Genomic DNA, 13,164 nt, shown 5'->3' with positions numbered 1-13,164 from the left:
ACTCATAATTTAGCATAATGTGATCAAGATATCGTGGCTTTATGGAGATTTATGCAGGGATTTGAGATCCCTGACAAAAAGTCATGTGAGTCAGCAAAGCCACCGGTTTGGCTTTTGTTAAGTGCTCAATAGATTCAGCATTAAAATGTATTTTATAGACCTTTTCACTGCTGTTATGCTTTTGCCCTCCAGTACAGATCACCTTCCGCATATTGCACATCCAAAAGTGAATATTAATACTGCCTTTTATTTTATGACACTTGAGCAGAATTTTGGGAGTTCCAAACCCTTACCATATAAGCTGCTAAATGGTTTGTCTCTGGTTCTTAAGCTTTAGGGGAAAAGTCTGTCTCAGTGAAAAAACAAAAATTCTGTGATTTTTTAGGAGCCCATGTCATGAAGCAATGAGCGTACAGTGATGTTAAACCTGTGGCTTTGGTTGCAGAATCATTGGCTATCTACACACCAAATTATATCCCCAGCAAAACTTTAAATTAGTTTTCCCTCGGAGTAACTGATACCTATAGTTCATGGCTTCATTGTGCCCAAATTTCTATTTGGAGTAATGTATCAAACCCCGCATTTGTTCAGCAGTGCTAAATCTCAAGCCATGTAATTCTCTCGGCTCAATAATTTTTATAACCAGTTGATTATCTAATTATGAGAATAATATTATACACTGACGTATTCAAGACAGTCCTTTCCACTTCAGTCTGCCTTATAATGCCTCCTTGAAAACTGTAATGAATTATATACTCAGCCTTGGCATTTCCTCATTAGAGATTAGGTGAGTAAATTAGTTTATCTCCTGGAACATTTAGGGTCTGAAAAGCATGTGTCATTCCCAGTGCAACAGAGTATGGAAGTAAATCTAACAGTGAAATCTACAATTCGGTAATTGTATATAAATGGAGAATTATTTTTCTAGGCATTAAAGTAGACTGATCAGTTCTCCACAGTATTTATTCAATGTTTTTCAGAGTTCTGACAGCTGAAGTGTCAAATTTTGTCTCACCCCATAATTCACTGCGAAGGAGATGAGATGAGTTTATTGCTGTCTCTTCAAATAAGACCAATAAATGAAGGGCCTGTGTTCTCAAAGCCATTGTCAATACCAATTTTGTGCAGTATTTGATTATTGAACGGGCTCTTCGGCTGCTGTTTTTGTCCATTTATTGTTTTTGTTTCCACATTAAGTTAAAAAAAAGTAGGGCTTTTTAATTCCTTTACAATGAAACAGTTCCTGGAGCCCACAATAGTCCCAGCTGTACTCACCTCATCTCTAATACTAAAAAGCTGAGTATTGTGCATGTTACATTAAAGATGTTTAAATGGATCCATGTTGTTGGTAGCCTTGCTACATATTAAGGCTGGTAACATACCACCCAGGAACAAAACCCAAAGCCTTATTGTGATCAATGTAGAAAGCCTCAGTTTTGGAGTTTGCAAAGGGAAGGTGAACTCATGTTTAAGAGACACAGAGTAATGAGCTGATCTGCCTCTCCACTCTTCCCGCCCCCCATTTCAGAAGCACAGTGTAAACCCTACTATTCCGATTACTCTCGCTTCCGGCTCCTGATCCACCAGATGTGCACGAGCCATTACCTGGATTTGTTCATCACTGGAGTGATCGGCCTCAATGTGATCACCATGGCCATGGAGCACTACCAGCAGCCGAAGGTACCGGGAGACAAGGCAGCTGGCAATAGCCAGTGATGGAATGGGGAAAAGAAATGGTCTCAGCTTTCACTGAATGCTAGAGATGGGCAGAACCAGGGCTGGTTAGTTTTACAGAACTTCATCTATTGGGTGATGGTTTTGCATGATCAGCATTGCATGCCTTAGCCAGTGAGGCAATGTGGTGGGAGCAGAGGAGTGGGAGTTGGAAGTTCTGGCCTCTGTTCCCAGTTTTACTGCTTGAGTCCTTAACTAGTCACATAGGGTAGGTCTCTACAACCATCCGGTGGTGTGACTGCAACACACGTAAACACAGATCAAAACTAGCGCAGGTATCAAATAGCAGTAAAGCTGTGGCGGCCTGGGCCAGATGCTTGAGTATGTGCCCAGGGTCCCAGGAGGGTGCCTCTAGCCCATGCTTCCCTGCTATTGTTACTTGAGCTGATGAGGTAACTTCTCTCTGTACCTCAGCTTCCCCATCTCTTACCCACCCTTTATAAATACTCTAAGAACATTAAAAAAACAAAACAAAACACCTACCATAGCAGTAAAAGTTGGGATGAAAATTCCTCTAGCCAGTTGCCAGTGATTTTTTTTTTTCTTGAAATCTTCTCTTTGACTAAGTGTTTCTATGGTAACAGTCAGTAAGAAGACTGTAATCTTTCTGGGTCAATTCCTGAAATCTTTACCCATGCAAATCTCCCGCTGCTCATGTCTACACTAGAAAAGAGGTATATTTGAACATATACATTATAACTACAACCACCTTGCCTATGCTAGGATTTTAACACCTTATCTAACACTTATTAAAAATGCACCTTTCCTCATGGAGACATGGCCAATGGGAGATTTGCCTCAGTGCCTACCCAGTACATTCAGCAAGCAGATACATGTAGGGCCTGATTTTCAAAGGTACTGAATACCATTGCCTTCAGTTGGAGTTATGGCTACCCTGCATTTTGGAAAATCAGACTCTTAATCTATTAAGCGTGCCAGGCTCCTGTATCTTGGGCCTGTTCCGAAGATAATAAGAACAACCTGTACTGGGAAGATGACTGCCTTGTGCCGAAGAAAGAGATGGAAATGGCTGCCACTGCTGTATAAATTGTAATTCTTTTTATTAGCTCCTTTCAAAATGAATACATGCAAATCACAATAAGGGTGAAATATTCTTTGAGGCTAGACAGGACCTGCATGACTAATGTAAATAACAAGTAAAGGGGAAAAAAGACACACACACATACACACACACACTCCATCCATCCATCCATCCATCCATCATAAGCTAGCCAAAGAGTAAAAGGGCACAAGCCCAATTTCTTTTTCCTTTGCAGGTCACCTTTAAATACACTGGGAAGCACATTATGACATTCAGTCACTTTCTGATTAAATCAGTCATTAGCTAAGAAGCTTGTATTAGAATTACTCTAGGGCCTGTGCTTATTAAAGTCATTTCACAGCGACATTTTTACTTGTATTGTAAAAACATTCATATTTTTCCCTTAAGGAAAGTAAAATTCTTTATCTAAGACCCCAATGTCCTATGTGTACATAATAATGTAAGAATGAGAATAGTCACACGGAGGTGAATGGGATTACCTGCCTGATTAAAGTCATGCATGTGCTTACGTACTTTGCTGAATCAGGGCCCAGGTGACTAAATCCAATCTGGAATTTGATTATTATCCTGGAGATGTTTAGACAGATAAATGTGCTTAAGAGCTTTATATCCAACATCATAATTCACCAGGATGGTGAACGGGATTGGTAATGGGATATGGATGGGAAAGGACTTTTGTCATCAGGACACCAGTCAAAATCCAGTACATATTGCTGCTGAGTAACGGCCACTTTACAAGCAGTGCTGCAGTACAGATAGAGGCATACACAGTTTGAACAACTATTAGTCAAATTCTGTATTGGCTAATTACATTCTACCGGTGCAGTTTTGGCTGGGCAGAGTTAAACTCTTCTGCAGTGTTGCAGTGAGCTATTTAATAGCTGTGGCTTTCTTCCCCAGATGTGGCTGCATTTCAGTGACAGGTGAAGTGACTTCTCTTGATCAATATTTGGGGTAAATTGTGCCATGAAGCCATAATCTGACTGAGATGCATGAGAAGCTCTTGGTAGACGCAGTGCCTCCTGGGGAGCGCAGCTGCTGCCTTTGGAGCAGGTGCACTCTCTGTCACCACGGAGCCAGCTCTGCTTCACATGAGAGCGTGGGACCAGCAATGGCGCTGGACTTGGACAATTCTTTTTGGCCAGTTAGACTGCAGAGGATTGCAGCACTGAAAGCCACAGCACCATAGAATCACAGGACAATGGAACTATGGCAGTGCTCAGCCCTGGTACAGGGGCAAAATGTGGGAGAAAGGGCCTTGCTCTTTCCCCATCACCCCTTTCCTGCCCAGCGATGGCTCGCAATCATGGCATTAGCTTGTGAAACGTCTGATGATCCTTTAAAAGGAACTGCCATGACCCACCTGGCCTTACATACCCCTTGGAAACACATCCAATTCTATCATCATCTCTTGAATTACTTAGCAATAAACCACGGGATGCCATGACCTCACTAGCAGCTTTCTCACCGAACTTTAATGACACAAACTTTCACGCCCTAGCTCGGGATCTGTGTAATATTACCCTCCCCCACATCACCTCCCAATGGCCCACACCCAGCTATTGCTGTCACACCTTTCAGCAACGAGAAAAATGATGCACATTGCTTACAAAGGAAATCTAAGATGCTATTACCGCTGCCCTCTTTTACCAGTATGACCTTTGGAATAAAACCACTTCGGCCATTAGTTAGCAATCGCCTGTGTAATAGGTGCCCTGCTGGCAGTGATGACTATCATTAGTGGCAAGGTTGTGACACAAGCAAAGGGGAAAGAACTAGGGAATTCGATATTGTCTGATGCTTTATCCCTATCTTGTGCCTTGCTGTGAGCTCAAGGTGAGGCGCTAGCCATAAGCCATAATTTCCTGTTGCTTGTGCCAGGATTTGTACAAACCTAGGGCCAGACTGCGGCTCTCACACTGGTGCACGAGGGCAGGTATGGTGCAAAGTGCCTTCCCCTGGCCTTGAACATGCAGAGCGCTAGCGCACAAGGCCTTTGCACCACTTAGGCCCACGGATGCAACAGTTCCTTGGTGAATCACTCTCATCTAAATGGTCCTTAAGTGTTTTGCAGACTACAGACGGCATTGTTCCCAGCGGTCGAGCAGTCTCAAGAGGGACCTGAGTAGTGCATAGGCTTTGTGCAGGCCCTCTGCACAGGGGTGAATTCTGCAGGGGCTGTGCACAATTGCAGTCTCTGCACTCACTTAAATGCAGGGACTTCTCCTTACTAGCTCCTCCTGGGACTGAAGGGAGCAGAGAGAAAGAGGGGCCATAACCCTGATCCCCTCTCCTTCGTCAGTCATCAGTTATTTTTTATTAAATGCATAATTCTGGTGAAAACAGGACGGCAGCAAAACCGTCCAGCCAAGTCAACAACTAACCTCAGCTTTGTATCCATGTTGCAGGTTCTTGATGAAGCACTGAAGATTTGCAATTACATCTTCACTGTCATCTTTGTCTTGGAATCTGTTTTCAAGCTGATTGCCTTTGGGTTTCGCCGGTTCTTTCAAGACAGGTAACAAAGATTAAATCCTGCACGTCTGTGACAGCAGCAGGGACTCAATAGATAATGGGCCAAATTCAGGGGTGATGCAAATCAGGGCAAGCTACTGCTTTATATGCCTCTTGCTGACATACTTGTGCCTGATGTGTAACTTACGTCACTAGTGAATTTGGCCTTGAGACTTCCTTAGGAGTTGCATAGGGTCTAAATCTAACCCTGAGTTCTTGTTATATCATGAAATGAATTCTCGCCTTACCAGACAGCTGGCAAGTCTGATCTTTCTTCCCACTGTGGACTGGATAGAGTTGTCCTGGTGAGATCAACAGACCAGGAGGAACTGCAGACATTTGCCTCTGTTGGCTTAGGATGAGCTGTAACTGAGTTAAGATATTTATACATTTAATATTGGCCCCCCTCAAACCTCTGACCTCGCATTTTTCGTCTTCCTCAAGTCAAATGTCAAGAGCATTGGATTCATGCCAGACTTCTTCCCTAGAGAAAATCATTCATCCCCAACTTCTAGCTAGTCTGACATCTCTGTTGTGCTCATCCTATCTATCTAACTCAAGACTTTCTAGAGGGCCTTTCACTGTGGTATAATCTTGGTATGTTTCCTTCTGCCCAATGTGACTGTGTTACAGTGACTGGACATTGGATCAAAGCCTGCAGTTCTTACTTGGACACAACTCCTGTTGAGTTCAGTGAGAGCCTTGCCAAACAAAAGGCTGAATAAAGTTTGTAGGATTTGGCCTAATGTCTGGATCATCGGGTATAAGCCCAGTCATGGTTTTATATTTTCTTTGGCGTTGGCTGATTCCATAATCTAAAAATAATGGTTTTGTGCAACTCCCCTCAAAAAAGTTTCAAAAGTTTGTGTCTGTGAGCGTTAGCACCACTGACATGACTGGAATTTGTTTAAAACAAACCAACGCACACTGCAAATACTTCAGTAGATGTGATTTTGTGTTGTCTTCAGATGGAACCAATTAGACCTGGCAATAGTGCTGCTGTCTATCATGGGTATCACTTTGGAAGAGATTGAGGTGAATGCGTCATTGCCCATTAACCCCACCATTATCCGGATAATGAGGGTGCTAAGGATTGCTCGAGGTAAGACGGAGTCAATGTGAAAATCATTTTTATTTGAGGTGCAGTGAGCAGTTCTGTCCAGGACATGACTGGGAAACCACTGCATGCCACATGCCCTGCTCAGTGCACTTTGTTCTGGCATCCACAAACTGTAAACAAATAAGAGAACAAAAGAAGGGGAAACATCGCAGAAGAGCCAAGGAGCTGAGCCAACTGGCCATGCATTTCTTAAGAGCACTTGCAGATCTAGATCTTCTTAGAAAAGAGAATCCACTGTGAATTTCATTGATGGGTGAACCTGGAAAAGCAAACTTTGGCATGCTCGTGAAATCAAGTATGTCTCAAAGATCTGGAAACTAGATAGGGGTTTCAGGGCGCAACACAGCCATAAGCTAGAGAGTTGGCAATTGATTTAAAAAAAAAACCCAAGATGGTTAATAAATTTCATTTCCCTTTTCACGTGACCTCTGGGTATTGTGTGAGACAACGTGTCTACTTTGCTTTGTATCCAGATGTACCCTAGCGATGATGACGATGATAATACCTACCGCATCTCTGAGGCTTACTTAGTTAGGGTCTAATTTTCAGAAGAGCTGAACACCAGGAGCCCCAACTGATGTCAGTGTAAGCTGCAAGTGCTCAACACCAGGGCTGTCCTTACCCATACGCAAACTACACGGCTGCGTGCTGCTCCAGCAGCCAGCCCCATCCCCGGGCCAGCTGAGCCAGCCAGGAAAGCTGCCCCCGCTCCACCTCTTCCCCAAAGCCCCCAACCCTGCTCTGCCCCACTCCACCCCTTCCCCTGAGCTACGTCCCAGGGGACTGCGGCAGTGATCGGGCGCGCCCCACGCTCACCAGACGAGCTGGGGAGCAGAGCAGAGCAGAGAGGGCTAGAGCCAGGAGGGCTGCGTAGGGCACCACAATGTCTAGGGACGGCCCTGCTCAACACCTTTGGAAATCAGGCTCCAAAGTTTGTAAAGTGCTTTGAGAGCTTCATTATTGTCATGCCAAGTTATTATCATTATTATTATTTATTCTAATTGGAACAAAGAAAGAATGGAAATAGATGAAATGTAGTTGAAGCCAGAAAGGAAGCCTCAGAAGAAAGGGAAACGTCTGTCACATTAGGTACATTTCAAAAGGAAAAGCATTTGCAATTTCCACCTGGAAACTCAATCTTACAGACAAGGGCATGCAAAGCAATGCCTGCGTAAATCAAACATGAAGGTAGGCAGCCGCGGAACTCAGAAGGTAGTTAGTCCAAACCAAGAGGAAGGAAAAAGAGATCCAGGGATGGTAACTCAGAAGGATATTTTCAGGGTTGTATATTTAGTACTGGATTCAAGACCCAAATAGGAGAAAACCCTAACGGGCCAAATTTCATCCCTGGTATAGGCCCCACTGAAGACAACAGGGGTGAATTTGGCTTCCTATTTGTTTAGCTGTAAGCAGAATTCTAAAGGAATGTACATCTGGTAGTATCTTGACCTTTCTAAAACTGTTTACTTCCCTCAGCAGAAGAGACTGTCAGGAGAAAAGGTCATTCTTACATTCCTAGCATTGTGTCAACATTACCCAATTCAGAGAGAGCGAGAGAATGGTGATTCTTTCCCGAAGCCTCAAGGCACCCGATGCTGCTATTCACAGGATTCTAACAAGCATCTGGACAATCTAGAGCTCTATAACGAGGCCTTGAGCTTTAGTTGCTAATGGAGAGCATGTGACGTGATTTCATGCTTGAGGGATCTTCCTCTCTCAAAATCTGTGTCTCCACAGTAATGCTGCAGCAGTAATGTTATGAACCTATCATTTTCTGCAGTGTTAAAGTTACTGAAGATGGCTGTAGGGATGCGAGCCCTGCTGGACACAGTCATGCAAGCACTGCCTCAGGTAATTCATTGCCTTCCCAGAAAAATCTCATCAGGACCAGAGCTACATTCTTATTGCAGAAGGCTGCTCATGGACCGTCCCCCTTATTTTTGTCTTCACTGTCATTGGAAAATTGCATTTCCCATTAGAAACTCAGTCTCAGATGCTGTCCAGGTCGTATCTCCCCTCTCCCTACCCCCTTAACTTTTGTATGAAAGAATACGGGGAGAAGCAGGTCTGGAAAAAAATCAATTAACGTTGTTGTTCCCCCCCACCACCATTTCTTTTTCTCTTTCCAGGTGGGGAATCTCGGTCTTCTCTTCATGTTGTTGTTTTTCATATTTGCAGCTCTTGGAGTGGAGCTATTTGGCGACCTTGGTAAGTTCTCCACAGACATAGCATTGCCGGAAGCAGGAGGAAATAGTTACATAGAGGGGGAATGTGAGCGAGCTCTTGTCTAAATGAGATTCTTCTGGTTGATCACACAGAATGCGATGACACTCACCACTGCGAGGGGCTAGGGCGGCACGCCACTTTTAGAAACTTTGGGATGGCCTTTTTAACTCTCTTCCGGGTCTCAACAGGAGACAACTGGAATGGGATAATGAAGGTAAGAGATCCCTGGAGAAGGAATATTGATGATCATTTCTAATCTTACAGGCTGTCTGTCACTGTTTCAAACCAATAACAGCTGGGGCACTCAAGCTGGGACGGCCCCTGCACTTGTTGATTCGGGGCCTGGGCATTTTCTCAAAGCAATTCTTTTTCCTCTTGCCTGACAGCGCCTGGGTTTGCTGGCCTTCAGATGCATTGTAAGTTCCCAGGCTTTTCCTGAGGTGGTGGCTTGAGGACAAGGAGGGCAATATAGGGAGTTTTCTATGGAAAGTTTTCTATGACATTAGTTCAACTGAGTAGCTTGTTTTGTACAGGGAACTAGAGTCTCCAGTAGGCTCGTTATTTTTCGCTGGAGCAAATAACACAACTGTGCGACTGATGAGGTCTGGGTAGGTTAGGATAGTTGCACTTTAGCCTTGCAAAATGGCCTTTCAGAATGGAGAATCTAGGATAAGCCAATCCTCTGGGAGTATAAAGGAGCAGACAGGCGCCACCTGTTGGAATGCAGTGAGACTAGTTGGTGTTTTCTCTGAGCCTGTGCGCAAGGCAGTATTCCCCTCCAGTGTCACACCTGACTCCAATGAGTGAGGTTTTGCTGGGGGGTCATTTGCTCATCTAGACAGATCTGAAAATCGTCCGTGAAACTAGTCTGATCATCTGTGTGTGCTCAATAGATGGTTAATCCATTTGGGCCTTATGCGGGAGCACTGAGTGATCGGATGGCAGGATCAGGCCTTCTTCGGTTAACTGGAGCTTCCTCAGTTTCCATAATCATTTTCCCCCTATCACCAGGACACGTTGCGCGACTGCGACCAGGAGTCCACCTGTTACAACACAGTCATCTCGCCCATCTACTTTGTCTCCTTTGTGTTGACGGCCCAGTTCGTCCTGGTGAACGTGGTAATTGCAGTGCTCATGAAGCACCTGGAAGAGAGCAACAAGGAAGCCAAAGAGGAAGCAGAGCTGGAAGCGGAGCTGGAGATGGAAATGAAGACTATCACCCCAGGCCCAGTCCCTACTTCAGACCTCTTTGCATGGACAGGCGGTAATGGTGGAGAAAGGCCTGAGAGCCCCAGAGGATGTACCAATCCTATGCAATTCAAGGTGGATTCTCAGCTCTCATTATTTTATCCTATGGTGAGAATCTCAGGTGGAGGGTGAAGAGCAGGTTGGCCTGCATATTTGCTAAGGGAGGATATGCACGAATTCCAGTGAAGGAGTGAGTGTACAGTGCATTGGGGAGTTGTATTCCTCACTATCTGTTGACTGAATTGCTGCATGTTTTGATAATCTATGCTACAATGTAAAGATCCTGACCCAGTCTTCGCACCAGATTGTCACTTCTGCTCAGGTGCAAAGAGCTCTGTGTCTGTTCTAGTGATGGGCCCAAGCCACAAAGTTCACATCTGGCTCCAAATTTGGGGGATGTTCTAATCCAGGGTTTTGGCTTGTCGGGGGGGGGAAATAAAATTTTGCTGAGTTTTTTTTTCTTTTAAATGCTAAATAAAATGTATATTTTATATAAACTAAGTTTAATATTTACCCCCTCTCGGAACCAGTGCTCCCAGGGAAAAGATTACTTCAATAATAGGAGAATCCTCTGAGGGCTTGATCCTACTCCCATTGAATTCAATGGCACAGTCCCTATTGACTTTAATGGTGCAGGCTCTGGGCCATAGTGCTGTAGCTGAATCAAGGCAACGTGATTCAGGGTAATGAGGGGGACCTCATTGGTAAATTACATCTTACTGCTCCTTACAAAGAAACACTGTGCCTTCACCCCCCCTAGCCCCCACCACTCCCCCATAGACAGACACATCCACACCCTCTGAGCACATACTGCACACCGCAGCTTTTGTGCTTGGGGAGCGATGGGCTTGATTGTGCCCTGTTTGGGTAACACTGACCAGTGCAGTACCTAGTCTCAGAACCTAATGTTCTCTCTCAAGCAGAGAGCTGCAATCCTGCCCTGCTGCTGTGTGGTGAGCAAGTGTATAGACCACATCCTTTCCTCCACACTTGAGCATCCCTGCAGCAGACGGCAAGATTTTTCCTTTATCTTTTCAGTCTGTTTGGTTCAGTCTGTTCTAGGATTATCCTACATTGATCTTATTCTGCATCCTCTAATATAAAATAAATAAATATATAATATTACAGCTAGTATGGCCAAACAGTCATCTTCAGCATAGTCACAGATCAGTAACCAAGCTAAGCAAACAACTAGGTGGAGAAGCTGTTTGAGAAGCTTTACAAATTTAATTTGGCCTGTCTTCTATTTGGAGTGGCCATGGAGGATGTTTATTCCACCCTCTTGTATATTTTCCAGACTCTATTCATTGCTCTTTCCACCAAAACAGATGCTTTGAAAACCTCAGGACGGTTTTATTCTGAAATAACTGTGATGATTTTCTTTCTTTCCCATCAAAATCTCCACAAAGAATCTGGTGTTTGAATACATGGTGGTAGAGGAATACAGTTCTCAGAATGCGCTTCTGCAAGGTCATGTGGTCAGCATGCGCCTTTGCTTGCGTATTCCCTAGAATATTTGTATTGCGTGCCATTTGACTGTAACAAAGGTCCTCATTTCATTGTACATATTGGCTCTTCCCTGCACAAAAGGGACAACTTTTAAATGACCCCTGTGCTGTTTGTGAAAATTATATGTTATCATATATAATATTTCTGCTGTATGCACGAAGGCCAACGTTTTTAAAGGTGGGAACTTGAAGTTAGGAACCTAAACCCATATTTACCTAACCCAACCCACCTAAATTAGTGGCCTGATAGTCACCGGTGTTGACCATCCACAACCTCCATGGAAGTCAGTGAGATTAGAGAATGCATGGCACCTCCAACAGTCAGGCTGCTTTCATTTCTGTGGTGCCCAGGTATGGATTTAGGGGCCTAACGCTAGACTCCCATGTTTGAAAATGTTGCCGTTAAGTGTTTCATAGACGTCTTACATCAATAGTTTCCTTTAGAAGTTCTCAGTAACAAGCAATTGGAGTCTGTTACAATGGCCCTGCCAGACTCCTGCAACTCAGAATAACTAGTAATGGTCGTTCAGGGTGGGAGTAATGTCTGAAAATGGGCCCAAGCCTGAAATGTCCCACAGTTCCCCGGGGCATCTGGCTTCAGTCCTGTCTCTAGTGATGTCTGAGAAAGCTTCTGACTGTGAAATTACTGCACTGTTCTCTTTCCTCCTCTATCTCATCCTTTTCCTTCCTGATCATTTCTATTACTGCTAATCTCTCTCTGAAAACTATGGTTTTCTTCTTCCTGTTTTCCCCTGTCCTTTTACTCTCTCCCTCTGTCTCTGTCCCTCACTTTCTCTCTCTTTCTCTCTCTTTGGCTTGCCTTATCCTTCTGCATGCTATACGGCACCCCTCCCAGGAAAGACACTTGTTTGATACCATATCACTGCTGATCCAGGAATCTCTGGAAGGAGAGTTGAAGCTGATGGACAACCTGTCAGGCTCTGTGTGCCATCATTATGCCCTTCCAGCTCCTGAATATTACAACTCTGAGAAACAGGTTAATATTCCTAATTTCCTGCACAGTCTCTGTCCAAGGCAATTTGACTGAGACCTGTATTGAAAAGATAAAGTTGGGGGTGGGGTTTAATCGATACTAGCCATAGGGATTTTGAAGCCTAAGTCATCAGGGCTATTTTATGGGAGGGCAAGTTAACTTATCTCTGTTTAAGATATTATATATCCATGCTAGAACAAGTGTGCAGGATTTAATCTCCCCTCCTTAATGTACTAAATCCAAAGCTAAATTTCTCTATATATGAGTGGCCTTAGGATGATGACCAAATGTAGCCCAGATCCTGAGATTGGATTCATGCATTGCAACTGCACAGATGCTGGGATCCAACCGCGCAGACTGGATTGTAGGATGGGAGCTCATGGACCGGATCAGAGGGTGGTGTGAAGGGGCATCTCTCCGTTCTGCAGCGATGCCCATTTACACTCCAGCCCCATATGTCTCTCTAAATAGGCCTCTTGTGACTGGGTCCTGATCTCCAATCTGAACCCAATTCGAGAAAGCAAGACAGCACTTTAGCAAGTGCTTATATCCCAAAGAAGTCAGTGAAGCTTGGGTATGTGCTTAAAGTTAATCAGGTACTTAAGTGCTGTCTTCAGTAGGAGTGGACTTAAGCATGTGTGTAAGTGCTTTCCTGAACTGGGGCCTTAAATTGTTAAAATAATACCACTCAATTTTTTTAAATTAATGTAGTTGAAATAAAATTCCTGCTTTCTCCTATCCATTACTCCTTAGGGCA

General features: G+C 44.1%; 1 protein-coding gene across 1 annotated transcript in view; it reads left to right on the top strand.

Annotated features, from left to right (window-relative positions):
- The window catches only part of CACNA1G (calcium voltage-gated channel subunit alpha1 G), a 274,461-nt gene that overhangs the window by 242,078 nt on the left and 19,219 nt on the right, over positions 1-13,164 (top strand). The window contains exons 27-34 of the mRNA XM_074971576.1: positions 1,529-1,680; positions 5,206-5,315; positions 6,280-6,413; positions 8,212-8,282; positions 8,561-8,639; positions 8,750-8,871; positions 9,669-10,013; positions 12,270-12,410. Coding sequence (XP_074827677.1) covers positions 1,529-1,680; positions 5,206-5,315; positions 6,280-6,413; positions 8,212-8,282; positions 8,561-8,639; positions 8,750-8,871; positions 9,669-10,013; positions 12,270-12,410 — 1,154 coding nt within the window. The remainder of the gene's footprint in view (positions 1-1,528; positions 1,681-5,205; positions 5,316-6,279; positions 6,414-8,211; positions 8,283-8,560; positions 8,640-8,749; positions 8,872-9,668; positions 10,014-12,269; positions 12,411-13,164) is intronic.

Source organism: Natator depressus, chromosome 14 (genome assembly GCF_965152275.1).
Source record: "Natator depressus isolate rNatDep1 chromosome 14, rNatDep2.hap1, whole genome shotgun sequence".
NCBI classification, from domain to species: Eukaryota; Metazoa; Chordata; order Testudines; family Cheloniidae; genus Natator; species Natator depressus.
Note: the sequence above shows the minus strand (reverse complement) of the source record. Positions and strands in the feature narration are given on the sequence as shown.